This window comes from Nerophis lumbriciformis, linkage group LG02, assembly GCF_033978685.3.
Source record: "Nerophis lumbriciformis linkage group LG02, RoL_Nlum_v2.1, whole genome shotgun sequence".
NCBI classification, from domain to species: Eukaryota; Metazoa; Chordata; class Actinopteri; order Syngnathiformes; family Syngnathidae; genus Nerophis; species Nerophis lumbriciformis.
Genome location: NC_084549.2, coordinates 59,262,619 through 59,285,344, shown reverse-complemented (window position 1 = coordinate 59,285,344; position 22,726 = coordinate 59,262,619). Strand labels below are relative to the sequence as shown.

The following is a 22,726-nucleotide window of genomic DNA, read 5'->3' as shown; positions in this document are numbered from 1 at the left end:
GAATCTCTAAAGGATATTACCACATGGGCTCAAGAACACTTCAGAAAACCACTGTCACTAAATACAGTTTGTCGCTACATCTGTAAGTGCAAGTTAAAGCTCTACTATGCAAAGCGAAAGCCATTTATCAACAACATCCAGAAACTCCGCCGGCTTTTCTGGGCCCGAGATCATCTAAGATGGACTCATGCAAAGTGGAAAAGTGTTCTGTGGTCTGACGAGTCCACATTTGAAATTGTTTTTGGAAATATTCGACATCGTGTCATCCAGACCAAAGGGGAAGCGAACCATCCAGACTGTTATTGATGCAAAGTTCAAAAGCCAGCATCTGTGATGGTAACTTACACATCTGTGAAGGCACCATTAATGCTGAAAGGTACATACAGGTTTTGGAACAACATATGCTGCCATCTAAGCACCGTCTTTTTCATGGACGCCCCTGCTCATTTCAGCAAGACAATGCCAAGCCACATTCAGCACGTGTTACAACAGCGTGGCTTCGTAAAAAAAGAGTGCGGGTACTTTCTTGGCCCGCCTGCAGTCCAGACCTGTCTCCCATCGAAAATGTGTGGCGCATTATGAAGCGTAAAATACGACAGCGGAGACCCCGGACTGTTGAACGACTGAAGCTCTACATAAAACTAGAATGGGAAAGAATTCCACTTTCAAAGCTTCAACAATTAGTTTCCTCAGTTCCCAATCGTTTATTGAGTGTTGTTAAAAGAAAAGGTGATGTAACACAGTTTATGAGTTTGAACATCAAATATGTTGTCTTTGTAGTGCATTCAATTGAATATGGGTTGAAAAGGATTTGCAAATCATTGTATTCAGTTTATATTTACATCTAACACAATTTCCCAACTCATATGGAAACGGGGTTTGTACATATGTACATTTAGATTTTTTTAATACGTTTGCAAAAGTTTAAATACAAACAACTTTCACATTGTCATTCTAGGGTATTGTGTGTCGAATTTTGAGGACAAAAGTGAATTTATTTAATTTTGGAAGAAGACTGTAACATAAGAAAAAGTGAAGTAAATACTGTAAATACGTCTGCCTGCCTGCGTTAGGACATTTCAGCAGCCTTGTAAAGGTCTTAACTGCCGAGGAGGAGGCCGACTCCCTCGGCGTGCGGCGCATGAAACATTCATGCGGTGTCGTCTGCCTGCGTGGATGCCGGGCGCCGTGATGCTGTTATGTGTGACCGCGCCTCACAGCTATAAGTGACACGCGGGCTCATCCATTCATCGCACCTCAACGCCGAGACCGGAGACCGATTATCCCCTAAACCCCGCCATCACCGCTACCTTTTACTTCCTTTCATGATCCCTTGGAGAGGAGGCCAGCCCGAAAAACTTGTCACCGCATACATTTTTCATTGGGGAACAGAAATCATGGTATTAAAGCTTCATTTGAAAAGAAAAAAAAAAAAAAAGTCCACCAGCCTCAGGAGGATGCAACTGTAGATGCAATTTACTGTCGTCCCTTGCTCTTCCCTATGAAATATGGATGCCCTGATAGTGTTCTATTTATACCGTCAGCTCCGGATCGGTGCTGGCAGCAGAACATCACAGTGTGAGGAAAGAATCGGTGGGGGGATCAGGGGGTGGGGGGTTCTCATGCATATATCTAGTTGCTATAGCAACTCGTAGCTTGGGGCTGGAGTCGCTGACAACCAACTCTTTTAACTTTACCTTCAAACGAGCCAGCCGATGGATGGCGAGCAACAACGCTCCACAGGCGGGCGGCCGTGTGTCGGCCATAACTTCCACAGCTCCACAAGGGGGCGTGGCCTTTTCGTTCGGCCATAATAAAGTTAAAGTTAAAGTACTAATGATTGTCACACACACACACACACACACACACACACACACACACGAGGTGTGTCGAAATTATTCTCTGCATTTTACCCATCACCCTTGATCACCCTCTAGGAGGTGAGGGGAGCAGTGGGCAGCAGCGGTGGCCACGCCCGGGAATCATTTTTCGATCGACGTCTCACTGGGGGTGAGTTTTTCCTTGCCCTTATGTGGGCTCTGTACCGAGGATGTCGTTGTGGCTTGTGCAGCCCTTTGAGACACTTGTGATTTAGGGCTATATAAATAAACATTGATTTGATTGACAGAAATATTGTGCTTTAAAATGGGAGCCATTACCTCCCTGCTTGGCACTCAGAATCAAGGGTTGGAATTGGGGGTTAAAACACCAAAAATGATTCCCGGGCGCAGCCACCGCTGCTGCTCACTGCTCCCCTCACCTCCCAGGGGGTGAACAAGGGGATGGGTCAAATGCAGATTGATTGAAGCAAAAGATCCCGTCTACGAACGAGCCAATGAGGTGCTTTCGTCTTAAATTACCGGAAGCGGGTCTCGAGTTTTGAATTAACGACTATTTCTGCACTGAATTTTTTATACAGTGCAGAAAAAGAAAAAAGGAAAAAAAAAGTGCTTCCTGCTCAGTGGCCTTGTGGTTAGAGTGTCCACCCTGAGATCGGTAGGTCGTGAGTTCAAACCCCGGCCGAATCATACCAAAGACTATAAAAATGGCACCCATTACCTCCCCATCAAGGGTTGGAATTGGGGGTTAAATCACCAAAAATTATTCCCGGGCGCGGCCACCGCTGCTGCTCACTGCTCCCCTCACCTCCCAGGGGGTGAACAAGGGGATGGGTCAAATGCAGAGCTTAATTTCACCACACATAGTGTGTGTGTGTGTGGGACTATGAGTGGTACTTTAACTTTTAACTTTAAAATATTGTGCTTAAAAATGGGAGCCATTACCTCCCTGCTTGGCACTCAGAATCAAGGGTTGGAATTGGGGGTTAAATCACCAAAAATGACTCCCGGGCGCGGCCACCGCTGCTGCCCACTGCTCCCCTCACCTCCCAGGGGGTGAACAAGGGGATGGGTCAAATGCAGAGGTTAATTTCACCACACATAGTGTGTGTGTGTGTGTGTGACTATGAGTGGTACTTTAACTTTTAACTTTAACTTTAAAATATTGTGCTTTAAAATGGGAGCCATTACCTCCCTGCTTGGCACTCAGAATCAAGGGTTGGAATTGGGGGTTAAAACACCAAAAATGATTCCCGGGCGCAGCCACCGCTGCTGCTCACTGCTCCCCTCACCTCCCAGGGGGTGAACAAGGGGATGGGTCAAATGCAGAGGTAAATTTCACCACACATAGTGTGTGTGTGACTATGAGTGGTACTTTAACCAGTGTTGGGTTAGTTACTGAAAACCAGTAACTAGTTACAGTTACTAGTTACTTTATTTCAAAAGTAACTCAGTTACTAACTCAGTTACTTACACCAAAAAGTAATGCGTTACTGTGAAAAGTAACTATTTAGTTACTTCTTTTTTTCTTCTTTTTTTTTTAAAGCTCCCAATAATGCCCTTTTTGCCTTCATTTCAGTACTGTTATTGCACTGGAGAATAATACAATCTGTTGATCAACTTGACATGCATTTTTATTTTCCTTTTAACATAATGAATGAAAAACAGTGCAACATAAAAAGGTATTCCTCCTTTCTTTAAACTTGGACCAATGACCATTAATAAAAAACAAGTTTAAGTGCAACATAAGAAGAAACATCATCTTCCTTGAAACATAGGTAGTGAAATAAAGGCTGACATCTGGAGTGATGCTGCTGTCTTCCACACTTGGAGCAATGGATTGTAGAATCCTTGTTTTCAGTGGCAGGATCATTGACACAGATGGTGAAGTTTCAGTGCTCAGTAGAGATGGGACACTTTTAAGCACCTGGAGGACCTCACCTGCCACTCTCACATCATCATCAGACAGGGTGACATTTGTCTTCAGGGTGTTGTGGGTCAATGCAGAGTATATAGCTGCCTGCTGCTCCAACATATCATAAGTGGAGTTCCACCTCGTTGGGACATCATGTATGAGCAGGCAGCTTTAGCATTTCTTGCTTTGTCTTAAGCACATGAGCAGCTGTTGTGCTTGGGTGGAAGTAAGAAACCTTCCTGATCCTCCCAAAGAGGCGCTCCATCCTATTGACTGAGATTCCCTTCTGTGATGCCAAATTCACTACATGTGCAAAGCACCTATCTGTGGTCCCAGTCCTGCCTCATTCTCTGTAATTATTTGATTTTTGGCATCATCACGTGTGACTGGGATATCTTTATCTTCCATTCCTCCACTGCTTGTGTCAGCACCTGCGCAAGGTGACTCTCGTAGAGGGGGCGTGTCTTCTCATCTCCCAGTCTGCTGTGATGAAGTGAGCGCTTATAGTTCCGCTGGACGTCCACCCGTCTGTCATGAGCGCAACAGCTGATGCTCGGGATAGTTCATCCACAACTTTTTTCTTCTCCTGCTCATAAGGATCTGGCACAATCTTATTGCTGAAGTGGGTGCGCGACGGGATGTCGTAACGTGGTTCAAGCACGTTCAGCATGTGTTTAAAACCCTCGTTTTGCACAACCGAGTCTGCACTTATAAACACACCGATTCAATGGCGGGGGCGTTCAAGCTCCTCCGTTACTCCGCTCGCCATGACCACGCTGTGTGTGGACTGAACGTGACAACAACTTTTTTTTGTTTGTTTCATATAGGGACGGCATGGCGCAGTGGAAGAATGGCCGTGCGCGACCCAAGGGTCCCTGGTTCAATCCCCACCTAGTACCAACCTCGTCATGTCCGTTGTGTCCTGAGCAAGACACTTCACCCTTGCTCCTGATGAGATAAGTGGAGTTCCACCCTGATGGGTGCTGGTTAGCGCCTTGCATGGCAGCTCCCTCCATCAGTGTGTGAATGTGTGTGTGAATGGGTAAATGTGGAAGTAGTGTCAAAGCGCTTTGAGTACCTTGAAGGTAGAAAAGCGCTATACAAGTACAACCCATTTATCATTTATCATTATATATCAAACCGCGGATCACCTCCCCCCACACACACACACATAGACCGCGCCTCTTTTCTTCTCTCCGGCTTGTGACAGAGGAAGATTCAGAAGAACGCGACACCGCAGCGCTTCTGTTTCTAGCCGATACTACATCAAAAGTAACGTAAAATAACGCAGTAACGCATCATGTAGTAACGGTAACTAAATTACTGAATAAAAAAAAATAACGCGTTAGATTACTAGTTACCGCCGAAACTACTACTTTGTAACGCGTTAGTCCCAACACTGACTTTAACTTTTAACTTTATTTTTTAAAATATTGTGCTTAAAAATGGGAGCCATTACCTCCCTGCTTGGCACTCAGCATCAAGGGTTGGAATTGGGGGTTAAAACACCAAAAATTATTCCCGGGTGTGGCCACCGCTGCTGCTCACTGCTCCCCTCACCTCCCAGAGGGTGAACAAGGGGATAGGTCAAATGCAGAGAATAATTTCGCCACACCTAGTGTGTGTGTGACAATCATTGGTACCTTGTGGAGGTTGCCTACAGCCACAGCAGGTAATGCCCACGCGTTTTTTGAGACGAGGGACGTGACCTTCTTAAAACCTCTCTCAGCCCGCTACTTTTCTCGCCCAGTGGGCCGCAGAAGGCGAAGGAGAGCAGCCTTTTGCGCGAGGATGAGAGTTGGCGGTCCTCCTGGGGGAGTTTGGAGTGTTTTTTTAATTAGCATTATTCCCCCCTGAGCCATGTTGCTTGCACTTTGATTCAGTGCCGAAACATCAACAAACACAGGTTACTGTCATCATCATCTGAGCATAATTGAAATGTGTTTCCTCTCCGACCCTTTCCAGAAGAGCTAATTAGACCTCCTTTGCCAAGAAAACACTACACACACACACACACTTGTACCAGGGGCGACATAGCTTTGATCCACACACACACACGCCAGCTGTTAGACCACTTCAACAGCCCCGACTGCCTCAAAGACCAACTTAGGTTTTTATTTTGCTATCTCCAAAGTCCCCCACGGCGGGGAAAACAAAGCAAATTCTCTCCTAAACTTAACACTCTCCCCCCCCCTCCCAGCGCTCCTCTACGCCACCATCTTCGGTAACGTGACCACCATCTTCCAGCAGATGTACGCCAACACCAACCGCTACCACGAGATGCTCAACAGCGTGCGGGACTTCCTCAAGCTCTACCAGGTGCCCAAGGGCCTGAGCGAAAGGGTCATGGACTACATCGCGTCCACCTGGTCCATGTCGCGGGGGATCGACACCGAAAAGGTACGGCCGTCACGCCTGCAATGCCCACAACGCCCAGCAGAGGGAAGTGTGTTGGCTTTCAGCCAAGGAGTGACGCGTCATTCCTGGAAACTAGGGAGTTAAAATGGCTAAAAGTCTATAAAAATGGGACCCATTACTCAGCATCAAGGGTTGGAATTGGGGGTTAAATCACCAAAAATGATTCCCGAGCGCGGCCACCGCTGCTGCTCACTGCTCCCCTCACCTCCCAGGGGGTGGAACAAGGGGACGGGTCAAATGCAGAGGATAATTTCACCACACCTAGTGTGTGTGTGTTACTATCAGTGGCACTTTAACTTTAACTTTTAAGACTTATTTTACTTCACTGGAAAAGTGCACTGCTTGACTTTAACCAGCAGAGGCGCTGTTGGTTCCACGGCCGTTTGAGATCTTAAGAAGACGCCGACAATTAAACGGCGATTGTTACTTTTCGTCATCCCTAGTCTAATCGCCACTATGTTTGCTTTAAAGGGGAACATTATCACCAGACCTATGTAAGCGTCATTATATACCTTGATGTTGCAGAAAAAAGACCATATATTTTTTTAACCGATTTCCGAACTCTAAATGGGTGAATTTTGGCGAATTAAACGCCTTTCTATTATTCGCTCTCGGCGCGATGTTGTCACAACGTGACGTCACATCGGGAAGCAATCCGCCATTTTCTCAAACACAGAGTCAAATCAGCTGTTATTTTCCGTTTTTTCGACTGTTTTCCGTACCTTGGAGACATCATGCCTCGTCGGTGTGTTGTCGGAGGGTGTAACAACACGAACAGGGACGGATTCAAGTTGCACCAGTGGCCCGAAGATGCGAAAGTGGCAAGAAATTGGACGTTTGTTCCACACACTTTACCGACGAAAGCTATGCTACGACAGAGATGGCAAGAATGTGTGGATATCCTGCGACACTCAAAGCAGATGCTGACATCAACTCCAAAACTGGACTGATCAGCTTTCAGGAAAAGAGAGCGGATGAGGGTATGTCTACAGAATATATTAATTGATGAAAACTTTATTCATTACTCGCGGTTTTACGTAAATTGTTATACATAAACTGTGTTTACCAATAATTTAGCTTAAAAACTTTTTTTTTTTCAATCATCCGAGTACATTCGGGTAGTCTTGTGTAATGCAGTATTTTGTGTCTATTTAGGTATGGTTAACCTGAGTGCTGAAATCGTGGAAAAATATATGTTCTTAGCGCGCCTGAAATGGGCTGTCTGCACTTTCAAAGTGCATGTTGTTGCCAAATGTATTTCATATGCTGTAAACCTAGTTCATAGTTGTTAGTTTCCTTTAATGCCAAACAAACACATACCAATCGTTGGTTAGAAGGCGATCGCCGAATTCGTCCTCGCTTTCTCCCGTGTCGCTGGCTGTCGTGTCGTTTTCGTCGGTTTCGCTTGCATACGGTTCAAACCGATATGGCTCAATAGCCTCAGTTTCTTCTTCAATTTCGTTTTCGCTACCTGCCTCCACACTACAACCATCCGTTTCAATACATGCGTAATCTGTTGAATCGCTTAAGCCGCTGAAATCAGAGTCTGAATCCGAGCTAATGTCGCTATAGCTTGCTGTTCTATCCGCTATGTTTGTTTGTATTGGCATCACTATGTGACGTCACAGGAAAATGGACGGGTGTATATAACGATGGTTAAAATCAGGCACTTTGAAGCTTTTTTAGGGATAATGCATGGTGGGTAAAATTTTGAAAAAAACTTTGAAAAATAAAATAAGCCACTGGGAACTGATTTTTAATGGTTTTAACCCTTCTGAAATTGTGACAATGTTCCCCTTTAACTTCTTAAGGCCCAAGCTGTTTGTTTACATTTTTTTTCTTCTCTTTGCTATTTGGGCTTATTGGACCCTAATTAGAATAAAAATTAAAAATCATCTTTTAATATGATGTACTTAGTTCATAAGTACACAAAGGTGTACTTCATGTGTAGTGACATGCAAATTTTTATTTTTACACCTTTTTTTCCCCCAAATTCCATTGTATGTTATACTCTTCTGACACCACCAGATGGCAGTATAAGTGTCCACATGTCGGCATTAGACCCCAATTCAGTAGTGTACACAATTTTGGAAATAAGAGCTAAAAGGTGCTGTCCACGCATGTGGCCAACTAAGGCCTTTAGAGGTTAATGTTAGACCTCCGAAACTCAAAGTTGGATATTTAAAACTTTCTAGTGATCTTGAATGCACCATTGACATCCTTTCACCGTACAAAACATAAAGATGTCATTTTTAAACACATTAAATGACACTCGCTTTATCCTGGACTAAAGTCGAACTAGCGTGTGATTAACGCTAACATAGCAATTGTTTAGCTTCTTTTCAAACAGTCGACGGAATCTGCAGACAACATGTGGAATGTTCCACCGAATCGATGCCATTTGTATCTCTAGTATGCAAAAGGGTATAAATGCACTATAAAATTATTATTTTAATTAAAAAAAGTGTCCTGCACATAGATCTGATTGCATATTTTAATTAATATAGTTTACAAGTGGGTACAGGGGTTCCCACTATCTACTCTTCTGTTCCCACTATCTCCTCTTCTGTTCCCACTATCCACTCTTCTGTTCCCACTATCTACTCTTCTGTTCCCACTATCTACTCTTCTGTTCCCACTATCTACTCTTCTGTTCCCACTATCTCCTCTTCTGTTCCCACTATCCACTCTTCTGTTCCCACTATCCACAATCTACTCTTCTGTTCCCACTATCTCCTCTTCTGTTCCCACTATCTACTCTTCTGTTCCCACTATCTCCTCTTCTGTTCCCACAATCTCCTCTTCTGTTCCCACTATCTCCTCTTCTGTTCCCACTATCTCCTCTTCTGTTCCCACAATCTACTCTTCTGTTCCCACTATCTCCTCTTCTGTTCCCACTATCTCCTCTTCTGTTCCCACTATCTACTCTTCTGTTCCCACTATCTCCTCTTCTGTTCCCACTATCCACTCTTCTGTTCCCACTATCTACTCTTCTGTTCCCACTATCTACTCTTCTGTTCCCACTATCTACTCTTCTGTTCCCACTATCTCCTCTTCTGTTACCACTATCTCCTCTTCTGTTCCCACTATCTACTCTTCTGTTCCCACTATCTCCTCTTCTGTTCCCACTATCTACTCTTCTGTTCCCACTATCTCCTCTTCTGTTCCCACTATCTCCTCTTCTGTTCCCACAATCTCCTCTTCTGTTCCCACTATCTCCTCTTCTGTTCCCACTATCTCCTCTTCTGTTCCCACTATCTCCTCTTCTGTTCCCACAATCTACTCTTCTGTTCCCACTATCTACTCTTCTGTTCCCACTATCTCCTCTTCTGTTCCCACAATCTCCTCTTCTGTTCCCACTATCTACTCTTCTGTTCCCACTATCTACTCTTCTGTTCCCACTATCTCCTCTTCTGTTCCCACTATCCACTCTTCTGTTCCCACTATCTACTCTTCTGTTCCCACTATCTACTCTTCTGTTCCCACTATCTACTCTTCTGTTCCCACTATCTCCTCTTCTGTTCCCACTATCCACTCTTCTGTTCCCACTATCCACAATCTACTCTTCTGTTCCCACTATCTCCTCTTCTGTTCCCACTATCTACTCTTCTGTTCCCACTATCTCCTCTTCTGTTCCCACAATCTCCTCTTCTGTTCCCACTATCTCCTCTTCTGTTCCCACTATCCACTCTTCTGTTCCACTATCTACTCTTCTGTTCCCACTATCTCCTCTTCTGTTCCCACTATCTCCTCTTCTGTTCCCACTATGTCCTCTTCTGTTCCCACTATCTCCTCTTCTGTTCCCACTATCCCCTCTTCTATTCCCACTATCTCTTCTATTCCCACTATCTCTTCTATTCCCACTATCTCCTCTTCTATTCCCACTATCTCCTCTTCTGTTCCCACTATCTCCTCTTCTGTTCCCACTATCTCCTGTTCTGTTCCCACTATCTCCTCTTCTAGTCCCACTATCTCCTCTTCTGTTCCCACTATCCCCTCTTCTGTTCCCACTATCTCCTCTTCTATTCCCACTATCTCCTCTTCTGTTCCCACTATCTCCTCTTCTGTTCCCACTATCTACTCTTCTGTTCCCACTATCTCCTCTTCTATTCCCACTATCTCCTCTTCTGTTCCCAATATCTCTTCTGTTCCCACTATCTACTCTTCTGTTCCCACTATCTCCTCTTCTATTCCCACTATCTCCTCTTCTGTTCCCAATATCTCTTCTGTTCCCACTATCTACTCTTCTGTTCCCACTATCTCCTCTTCTGTTCCCACTATCCATTCTTCTCTTCCCACTATCTCCTCTTCTGTTCCCACTATCTACTCTTGTGTTCCCACTATCTACTCTTGTGTTCCCACTATCTACTCTTGTGTTCCCACTATCTACTCTTGTGTTCCCGCACGCTGCAGGTGCTGCAGATTTGCCCCAAGGACATGAGAGCGGACATCTGCGTCCATCTCAACAGGAAAGTGTTCAAAGAGCACCCGGCCTTCCGACTGGCCAGCGACGGCTGTCTGCGGGCGCTGGCCATTGAGTTCCAGACCATCCACTGCGCGCCCGGAGACTTGATCTACCACGCCGGGGAGAGCGTGGACAGCCTCTGCTTCGTGGTGTCGGGCTCGCTGGAGGTCATTCAGGATGACGAGGTGGTGGCCATCTTAGGTCAGTTTGACTCTTACACGATAATAAAATAGGTGTGTTGGAATTTAGACAAGTTTAGTATCTGTGTGTCTGTAGCTTTAACGCTAATGAGTTTGTCCACGCTACGTACGTATGTGTCACGTACTAAGTCGTAACATTAAGGAGAGGGACAAATGTTAGCAACACTAGCGTAGCTATGTGAGCTACAATGCTAACAATACATTCACATTTTAAAAAGCAGTAACATTTATGCTAGTATTTTAGGTAATTTGACTCATTTAGGCCTAAAAAACACAGATTTTTGATATTTCTATGCATGCTAACTGTTGCCATGGTAACATGCTAATGTTAGGATGCCAACATTTTATGCTAGCTTTTTAATTGTATTTGTTTAAACCTAAAAATAATGGCTTTTGATACTTAGTACACCAACTTTTCTTATATTAGCATGCTAACACTAGCATGGTAACATTTTATGCTAGTATTTGTTTTTTGTTTTTATTAATTTGAGCCTAAAAAACATGGATTTTGATATTTGCCGCCATCTTTCAAGTATGCTAATCGTTCCCATGTTAACATTTTATACTAGCTTTTCAGCTTATTCCATTTGTTTAAGCCTAAAAATAATGGCTTTTGATCTTTGACGCCATCTTAGAAGTATGCTAACGTATCCTATGTTAGCATGCTAGAGTTTTATGCTAGCCTTTTAGCTCATGCTAACTCTTCCCATGTTAACATTTTATGCGAGCTTCTCAGCTTATTCTGTTTAAACCTAAAACAATATATCTTCTGAAACTTGGCGCCATCTTAGAAGTATGTTAACTTCACTTATGTTAGCATGCTAACATTTTATCTGATTTTATTCGTTTGAACCTGAAAATCATTGATTTTGAAACTTACCGCAATCTCAATCATATGCTAACTTTTCTGATGTTATCATGCTAATATTTTATTAGCATATTATACCACGCTGGGGCAAGCGTGGACAGCCTCTGTTTCGTGTTGTCAAGCTCGCTGGAGATTGTCAGGTTCAAACACCGATGACATCTATTAAACAAGACAAAGAAGCAAGGAATCAAACAGAGACAGAATTTAAAATTTGGCTCAATGAGGAGAGCGCGTACACCTGCACCCTTGTACAGTGTCCCACGAAAGATTGTACGCCTCCTCTTTTATTTGGACGTTCCCTGATTACATGGCAACAGCTGTTTCCAAAGGAAGGGGGTCGTAAACAGCCGTCGCCTTTGGTTACAAAACAGTTCCAAGAAAAGGTGCCTGGTGCCTGATAACTTAGATACAATTATTCTGACAGAGATCATTCAGGATAACGAGGTGGCGGCCATCTTCGGTCAATTTGACTCTTTCCTCACTAACACGATAATATAACAGGTGTATTCTAAATATTGGAATTTAGACCGTTTAATGGATTTTGTTATTTTTTTGTGTGGAGCCTTAATGCTAAGGAGTTTGTCCACGCTATGTGCCTCCAAGAAGCGCCGTTGTGTACTTTATCCACTTTTTATGCGCTTCTCCAATGTATTAGATGCCATATATCATACAACAACGTAACATTAAGGAGTGAGACAGGACGACACAAACGTTAGCCACACTAGCATAGCTATGCCAGCTAGCATTACACTCACATTTTGACAGCAACATCATGCTAAGTTAGCATTTTTGCTAAAAACAGGCTTGAGGGATGCCATTCAAAAGTCACTTTTGCATAACAGAGCACCTTTAAGTATAAGTCTATTCTATGTATTGTATTTAAATTCAAAAATACATTTAAAAGCATAATCTGTTTAAACTATAAAAAATATATATTTATGAAGTATTTTAAGCACTGAAGTTCTACTTTTGAAAGAAGCGTTCTATAAATAAGCACCGCTTTAGATGCCTCATGACTGCTATAAAAGCCGAGCAGCTTGTTGTTTTCTGAGTCATAAACTCACACTTTAGCTCGTCAGGAATCCTCCATGCTGTTTGTTGTCCCGGAAACACTAAGTTCATCTACTTTGTTCTGCACTTCCAATCGTAAAAACATATGCAGTACAATGCAAAAAGTCAGTGTTCAAAAACAAGAAAAAAAATACAAAAATGAGGGGTATTTTATTCAAACTAAGCAAAATTATCTGCCAACAGAACAAAAAAATTTGGCTTGTCAAGACTTTCCAAAACAAGTAAAATTAGCGAACCTCAATGAACCCAAAAATACCTTAAAATAAGTATATTCTTACTAATAACAAGTGCACTTTTCTTGGTAGAAAAAAAATACGAGACCTTTTTGCTCAATATGTTGAAAAATACTCTTAAATGAAGTAAATGTTAGTGCCATTATCTTGACATAATGATATGCGCTCGGCATTACATTTCTTGAAACCAGCAAAATTATACTAAAAACTAATTTATTGTTCTTAATGGAAAGGCAACACGGCAACCGCTTGTTACTCTCGGGGTCTCCGAGCCGTTCAGGCTAATCATATTGTCTAAAAATGCATTTTTCCATCGACAACATGACATCATCGCGCCAAGTGCGTGCTCTTTCAGTCAATTAGTGCACATATATACAAAAAAATAAAAATTTTATTATAATTTTGAAGAATTTATCTGAATGTGCATGAACTATTTCTGTTCAAAATTGTTAGAAATGTTAAATGTTTAAATATTAACTGTCAGTTTACTGTACTGTGCCAACTGTACTACTATATGAGTACGTATTTTCTATTGTTTCATTGAAAATAAAACCGCAAAGTCCATTTGGCCGTCATCCGTTTTAATTATGAGACACAATTGTGTCAAAGTCATGATTTATTTTTTTCATGCTTGAAATAAGAAATCCATCCATCCATTTTCTACCGCTTATTCCCTTCGGGGTCGCGGGGGGCGCTGGAGCCTATCTCAGCTACAATCGGGCGGAAGGTGGTGTACACCCTGGACAAGTCGCCACCTCATCACAGGAAATAAGAAATTATTACTTAAAAAAAGTTATACTTGTGAGTGTTGATGACACAGCTTTGCAACAGTTGATATTGTAGTTTCAAGCATGTTTTACTCAATATAGGTCATCAAATCTCAGCAACAAGCTGTAATATCTTACTGAGATCATTTAGGACCAAAACCCTTAAAACAAGTAAAACACTCTAACATAAAATCTGCTTAGTGAGAAGAATTATCTTATCAGACAGAGAATAAGCAAATATCACCCTTATTTGAGATATTTAATCTTTCTTACATTTCAGTTTTTGCAGTGTAGATCCTCACATATTTTGGATGATTTTTTTCCCTATTGGTGTAAAGTTTTGCCATTTGTTATTTTAAAGTTTTTTTTTAGGTAGGATCTCAACACATTTGACACACTTAGACAAAGTTTTGATTGCGTAGTCATCATTTAGAGTCATAGAACAATTTGAGAGTTACTTCAGTGAGTCAGCTTGACTTTCCACCGACTCCCACTCCCACAGTCTAAACCACTAGGAAGCCATACGACCAAAAATATATCTGTAAAAATAAAAAATATTGCAATTGTGCCACTCAAAACTATGCAGGAATGCTGCTTGGAAAAAACAGTAACAACTTCTGCTTCCAGTGCACTGCAAAAAGTCAGTGTTCAAAAACAATAAAAAAAAATTAGGGGTATTTTATTTGAACTAAGCAAATTATCTACCAATAGAACAAGACAATTTGGCTTGTCAAGACTTCCCAAAACAAGTAAAATGAGCTAACCTCAATGAACCCCAAAATACCTTAAAATAAGTATATTCTCACTAATAACAAGGACACTTTTCTTAGTAGAAAAAAAAGAGACCTTTTTGTTCAATATGTTGAAAAATATTCTTAAATTAAGTAAATGCTAGAGCCATTATCTTGACATAATGATATGCGCTCGGCATTACATTTCTTGAAACCAGCAAACTTATACTAAAAACTAATTTATTGTTCTTAATGAAAGACAACACGGCAACCGCTTGTTACTCTCGGGGTCTCCGAGCCGCTCAGGCAAATCATATTGTCTAAAAATGCATTTTTCCATCGACAACATGACATCATCACGCTAACTGCGTGCTCTTTCAGTCAATTAGTGCGCATATATACAGCCTGGCCCCCGGCCAAAAATTATTTTATTGTAATTTTGAATAATTTTTTCTGAATGTGAATCTGTTCAAAAATTGTTAGAAATGTCACATGTTAAATGTTTAAATATTAACTGTCAGTTTGCTGTACTGTGCCAACTGTACTACTACCGTATTTTTCGGAGTATAAGTCGCACCGGAGTATAAGTCGCACCTGCCGAAAATGCATAATAAAGAAGGAAAAAAACATATATAAGTCGCACTGGAGTATAAGTCGCATTTTTGGGGGAAATGTATTTGATAAAACCCAACACCAAGAATAGACATTTGAAAGACAATTTAAAATAAATAAAGAATAGTGAACAACAGGCTGAATAAGTGTACGTTATATGAGGCATAAATAACCAACTGAGAATGTGCCTGGTATGTTAACGTAACATATTATGGTAAGAGTCATTCAAATAACTATAACATATAGAACATGCTATACGTTTACCAAACAATCTGTCACTCCTAATCGCTAAATCCCATGAAATCGTATACGTCTAGTCTCTTACGTTAATGAGCTAAATAATATTATTTGATATTTTACGGTAATGTGTTAATAATTTCACACATAAGTCGCCCCTGAGTATAAGTCGCACCAATCTATCGGCCAAACTATGAAAAAAACTGCAACTTATAGTCCGAAAAATACGGTATATGAGTACGTATTTTCTATTTTCATTGAAAATAAAACAGCAAAGTCCATTTGGCTGTCATCCGTTTTAATTATGAGACACAATTGTGTCAAAGTCATGATTTATTTTTTTCATGCTTGAAATAAGAAATTATTACTTAAAAAAAGTTATACTTGTGAGTGTTGATGACACAGCTTTGCAACAGTTGATATTCTAGTTTCAAGCATGTTTTACTCAATATAGGTCATCAAATCTCAGCAACAAGCTGTAATATCTTACTGAGATCATTTAGGACCAAAACACTTAAAACAAGTAAAACACTCTAACATAAAATCTGCTTAGTGAGAAGAATGATCTTATCAGACAGAAAATAAGCAAATATCACCCTTATTTGAGATATTTAATCTTACTTACATTTCAGTTTTTGCAGTGTAAATGCCCACATATTTTGGATGATTTTTTCCCCCATTGTTGTAAAGTTTTGCCATTTGTTATTTTAAAGGTTTTTTTTAGGTAGGATCTCAACATATTTGACACACTTAGACAAAGTTTTGATTGCGGAGTCATTATTTAGAGTCATAGAACAATGGAGAGTTACTTCAGTGAGTCAGCTTGACTTTCCACCGACTCCCACTCCCACAGTCTAAACCACTAGGAAGCCATACGACCAAAAATATATCTGTAAAAATAAAAAATATTGCAATTGTGCCACTCAAAACTATGCAGGAATGCTGCTTGGAAAAAACAGTAACAACTTCTGCTTCCAGTGCACTGCAAAAAGTCAGTGTTCAAAAACAATAAAAAAAAAAATACAAAAATGAGGGGTATTTTATTTGAACTAAGCAAAATTATCTGCCAACAGAACAAGAAAATTCGGCTTGTCAAGACTTTCCAAAACAAGTAAAATGAGCTAAACTCAATGAACCCCAAAATACCTTAAAATAAGTATATTCTCACTAATAACAAGGACACTTTTCTTAGTAGAAAAAAACCAGACCTTTTTGTTCAATATGTTGAAAAATATTCTTAAATTAAGTAAATGCTAGAGCCATTATCTTGACATAATGATATGCGCTCGGCATCATGATTTTTTTTTCCATGCTTGAAGTAAGAAATTCTTACTTTAAAAAAGTAGTTTTATACTTGTGAGTGTTGATGACACATCAGTTGATATTCTAGTTTCAAGCATGTTTTACTCGATATAGGTCATCAAATCTCAGCTACAAGTTAATATCTTACTGAGATCATTTAGGACCAAAACTCTTAAAACAAGTAAAACAATCTAACATAAAATCTGCTTAGTGAGAAGAATTATATTATCAGACAGAAAATAAGCAAATATCACCCTTATTTGAGATATTTAATCTTACTTAGATTTCAGTTTTTGCAGTATATTCTCACTGATAACAAGGACACTTTTCTTAGTAGAAAAAAACCAGACCTTTTTGTTCAATATGTTGAAAAATATTCTTAAATTAAGTAAATGCTAGAGCCATTATCTTGACATAATGATATGCGCTCGGCATCATGATTTTTTTTTCCATGCTTGAAGTAATATATTTTAAAAGGCCGTTTTTGGTCAGTTTTTCAATTAATTTTTATTTATCTAAAATACAACTTAAATTGTTTTTTTGTTTTTTAGACCTAGTTATTGCTCTTCAACACTAAAAAAAATAACACTTTTTTGTTTGTCAATAAAATGTTTTGTATTTCAAAAATAAATTAAAATTCATTTTTTTAATTTTTCAATTCCCATTTATGGAAATAAATTCAATGACCTAGAGATACGCTGAACTTGTATATATTTTTATACGCTTGTTATACGCCTGTTCACTCATTTTTAAATGTAATTTCCAGATCTGTAAATTGACAAATCTGTAGCGATCTTCGTTTTTTTAGTGTTTGTTTGAAAAATAAAAGTGAAAATTGAGGTTGTTTGTTTTTCGAGTGTTGGTTTGAAATGTAAAAACAGATGAATGATACACATATTATGCCTTAACTCCAAACAATAGTATCTTGTACTCATTTTATAACAACCCGCAGGGCATGTTGGGTAGTTCCCTCAGGAAAATTTAAATTCCAGCAGCAGTGTACAGAATTGAGATCGAATTTAAAAAGTAAAAATTAAATAATGGGGGTATAAATGGAAACAAAATAGAAAAATATTACAATAAGAATAAAAAATAAAAAGCAACAATGAGAATAAAAATACAACAGTAAAATAAGAATATAACAAGAGAAACTAGGCGGTAGTGACCATGTTATGAAAAAGTATTGCACTGTTAATTAGCATGCCAAGATTAAAGTTTTATGCTATCATTTTAGCTAATGTTATTCGTTTAAATCTAAGAAAATATATAGCTTCTGAAACTTGGCGCTATCTCAGAAGTATGTTAACTTCACTTATGTTAGCATGCTAACGTTTCATCCCAGTGTTTTATACAATTTTATTAATTTAAACCTAAAAATCATAAATTTTTTAACTCAATCATATGCTAACTTTTCCGATGTTATCATGCTAATATTTTAATAGCATATTATATTTATTTGAACCTAATAATTATGAGACTTGTTGCCATCTTGCACACATACGAGAATGCAAACTGTTCCCATTATAACAAGCTAATGTTAGGCTAATGTTTTATGCTAGCTTTTTAGGTTCAATCAAACTCAAATACAGAGTGGGCCAAAATGTAAAACTGAACAAAGCCGCGGGCCAAGGTTGAACATATTAACCTTTTAATAGGGACCCAAACAAGTTTTGCGTTGAATATTGAACAAGCAAGGCTTATATAACTTTATAGTGACATGCAAAATCGAGTTTCTAATAATAATAATAATGATAATAATTAAAAAATATCAATGGCATATCAAATACAATTTAAATACAAATTGAATGCCTCTTTTCTATTTGCAGCCTTCTGAGGTAAACATCAAAATTAACTTTTTCCACAGGCTAATAATACATTTGAAAATAAAATAACAATAATGAATGAATCAAACATTCAAGCCTTGAAGTAGCAGGAGAAAGTGCATGAATAAAACGTTAATTATTGCTCAGTTTGCTACACTGATTTGCTTTAACACTAAATATGGAACAAGCAACGCTTATATAACGGGAACATTATCACAATTTCAGAAGGGTTAAAACCATTAAAAATCAGTTCCCAGTGGCTTATTTTATTTTTCGAAGTTTTTTTTAAAATTTTACCCATCGCACAATATCCCTAAAAAAAGCTTCAAAGTGCCTGATTTTAACCATCGTTGTATACACCCGTCCATTTTCCTGTGACGTCACATAGTGATGCCAATACAAACAAACATGGCGGATAGAACAGCAAGCTATAGCGACATTAGCTCGGATTCAGACTCGGATTTCAGCGGCTTAAGCGATTCAACAGATTACGCATGTATTGAAACGGATGGTTGTAGTGTGGAGGCAGGTAGCGAAAACGAAATTGAAGAAGAAACTGAAGCTATTGAGCCATATCGGTTTGAACCGTATGCAAGCGAAACCGCCGAAAACGACACGACAGCCAGTGACACGGGAGAAAGCGAGGACGAATTCGGCGATCGCCTTCTAACCAACGATTGGTATGTGTTTGTTTGGCATTAAAGGAAACTAACAACTATGAACTAGGTTTACAGCATATAAAATACATTTGGGAACAACATGCACTTTGAGAGTGCAGACAGCCCAGTTTTCATCAATTAATATATTCTGTAGACATACCCTCATGTCAGCAGGCCAGGGAAGCTAGGGTCGATATTCTTCTCTTTATCATCTTCGGTGGCATAAGGGACAATGTGAGCCAAGACATCCAGGGGGTTTAGCTCGCTCGTCTGCGGGAACAAACTGCCGCCATTGCTTGCCGTGCTACCGAGGTCCTTTGGCCCTGAATTGCTCACACACTCCGGCAGATTCAATGGGGGTCTGGCGGCAGATTTCTTTGACTTTATCGTTGGAAATGCATCTGCTTTGAGTGTCGCAGGATATCCACACATTCTTGCCATCTCTGTCGTAGCATAGCTTTCGTCGGTAAAGTGTGCGGAACAAACGTCCAATTTCTTGCCACTTTCGCATCTTTGGGCCACTGGTGCAACTTGAATCCGTCCCTGTTCGTGTTGTTACACCCTCCGATAACACACCGACGAGGCATGATGTCTCCAAGGTACGGAAAACAGTCGAAAAAACGGAAAATAACAGAGCTGATTTGACTCGGTGTTTGAGAAAATGGCGGATTGCTTCCCGATGTGACGTCACGTTGTGACGTCATCGCTCCGAGAGCGAATAATTGAAAGGCGTTTAATTCGCCAAAATTCACCCATTTAGAGTTCGGAAATCGGTTAAAAAAATATATGGTCTTTTTTCTGCAACATCAAGGTATATATTGACGCTTACATAGGTCTGGTGATAATGTTCCCCTTTAAGGCACGCCCCCAATATTGTTGTCCGGGTGGAAATCGGGAGAAATTCGGGAGAATGGTTGCCCCGGCATATTTTCGGGAGGAGCACTGAAATTCGGGAGTCTCCCGGGAAAATCGGGAGGGTTGGCAAGTATGAGAATTAGCGGTGAATGCGGTGTTACAGCGGCACTGCCGCTGTATAATACCGGCGGGCCAGCTCTAATGTTAATTTGATATTGCCTCAAGGGCCAAATTAAATTACACGGTGGGCCAAATTTGGCCCGCGGGCCAGAGTTTGACACCCATGGGCTAGAGGGTCACAGCACAGATAACAGGCCTATCAAAATTTCCGCAGGAATTTTTTAGTAACTAAATACTGTACAACAACAAAACAATTTTTTGGATGTATAAGTCACTATTGCAAAATAACAACAATGTAGCAAAAATATGGAATGTTAATATGTAAACAAAACCACTAAAGTAACAACAATTACAGGCAAAAATAACATCAGTAGAGCAGGGAGTGGAGGGGCAAAGCGTGCCTGCTTGAACTCTGTGAGGAAAACAAAATCATTTTTACGTATTAAAAAATGTAAAACAAGTAATCCCATCCTCAGCTAGTATCGATTTGATATTCATTCCCACCTTGGTATTGATATTTGGACTGATACGCCCACCTGTACACTTGCTCTGCAGCTTTATGCTGTGTGAATATGAACATAGTAGCTAAGATATTTCCAGACCTGATGCTATTTTCAGAAGTATTATAAACTTAGCTCAACTTTGACCAAAGTTTCAAGATCTGATATTTAACGGCAGTCTGTATTCTTGTTTTTTGCATGTGTTCTTAGAACATAACCTCCACAAAGGGTGAATAATTACAGCATTTGGTGAGATATGAACCGGGCTGTTCCTTCATTCATCATTTTCCGCTCCTTTCTGCCGTCGTCGGCCGGCTTAAATCCCAGCAGTCTGCTAGCAGGTTAAAACTTCATCAATGCGACCACATGATTGATTCGGTAACGTATCGCCGTGCTGTGCAAGCCGTAGTGTGTTTCCAATAATCCGCTCTCAGGTCTTTGGGAAAAGTCAATACCCTGTCAGGCAGATAGTGCTGAACCCCCACCCCCCCTGGCCTAGCCTGCAGTTATAAACCGGTTACTACTGTGGATCAAAATCTCATTAGCTTAATAGCACTGCAGAACATGGACTACATACAAAATAATGAAGCCCTGCAAGATAGAGGATCTCCTTCCATGGAGGTGCTAGGAAGGGGAAATGATGGATTTGTAGCATCAAAACCGAATCAGTCGCAAATAGGGCTGCGCAATTTTCAGAAAAATACCTAATTATAATAAAGCATTTCGTTCGTCCGTGTTGATGGGCTCATATTGCCATCCGGTTTGAATAGACTGACCGTACGTCCTCTTTTCCCCGGACATGTCCGGGCGGAGTTTCTTAAATGCTTCAAATGTCCGGCATTTTGAGTTAGGGTTGCGTGTATTTTTAATGTAAGTTCAGGGTTAAGAAGGGGTTAAAAACAAAACACATTGTGAAGGTGTGCACACGCAGCAGCATTCGTGAGGGAGGAGCAGAGACAGAGAGAGCGAGAGAGTTATGATAAACGCGCCAGGCTCTGCTTTTTATCCATAGATTTATCAGATTTAATTTTTTATTATCTATAGCAGGGGTGTCAAAAGTGTGCCCCGGAGGCCATTTGCAGCCCACAGCTAATGTTTTAAAGGCCCACGGCACATTCTAAAAATACCATTAAAATAAACAAAAACATAACAAAAGTCAAATAAAAAAGCTTAAAGGTGAAATGTAATTTAGAAAAAGTTGCAATGTTGACTAATAAAACAAAGCTGTTTTTTTTTTTTAATTTCAAACTGTCATTGCTCAAAACATAATATTGAATCAAAATCAATGTTATTATGAATTATTGACCTATTCAAGGTTCCGATTACTTCACATCAAATATTCCACTTTGAAAACTATTTTTGGTGGAAGATTTTGCATATTTTGTGTGTTTGCCATTAAAAACATAGTTTTGTTTGACAAAAAAGGGCAGAAAACAAACAAACAAAAACACAACATTAAAAAAAACTAAAACATTTTGAAATGAGGGATAGAGCTGAAGTTGACGTACACTCCAGAGATTTAAGCGTTAAATATAAAATGCATGTATGCCCTGGCACACCATTATCATCATTTCATGACCCAAGCAAAACGCTTTTTACACTTTTATACTGAAATAAATATACCTACAACTTATTGAATAAAAACATAGAAAAAACTACCAGCAGCGGTAAAGTTTAGATCCATGAAGGAAAGAAGAAAGTGAATGAATGTTTATAACTGAATACATATGCATACACATTTTTTTTTTTTTTTTTTGTAATGAAGTAACGTTTATGACAACCTTTTTCCAAAACACAATATAGAATGTGAGATACAACAAGATAATGCATACGTTTATATTTTTTTTTCAAAACGCTTACAAAAAAGTGGCACCCCAAAAATTTACTGTGGGACCCCATTCTGAAAATTCTTAGCGCCAACACTACTGTGTCGGCGACCTCGTCATTCTGACCGGAAAGCGGAGCTTAGCAGACCCAATGCAGGGTAAAGTGAACTGTCTTAACCTGACGAAAACATCCGCCCTGGAAGGAACGTCTGCCCTGTGCTCCGCGACTACAGTCTGCACCGGAGCAGAACAGCAGGACTACATTACTACCTGTCACTATTTAAAC

General features: G+C 40.1%; 2 protein-coding genes across 5 annotated transcripts in view; one reads left to right on the top strand and one right to left on the bottom strand.

The window, feature by feature from the left end:
* Positions 1-22,726, bottom strand: part of hhat (hedgehog acyltransferase) — a 193,883-nt gene that overhangs the window by 65,335 nt on the left and 105,822 nt on the right. The window lies entirely within an intron of this gene.
* Positions 1-22,726, top strand: part of kcnh1a (potassium voltage-gated channel, subfamily H (eag-related), member 1a) — a 135,635-nt gene that overhangs the window by 97,104 nt on the left and 15,805 nt on the right. For all 4 annotated transcript variants that reach the window (XM_061965726.2, XM_061965718.2, XM_061965708.2 and 1 more), the window contains 2 exons: positions 5,954-6,153; positions 10,585-10,837. In XM_061965726.2, the coding sequence (XP_061821710.2) occupies positions 5,954-6,153; positions 10,585-10,837 (453 nt within the window). The remainder of the gene's footprint in view (positions 1-5,953; positions 6,154-10,584; positions 10,838-22,726) is intronic.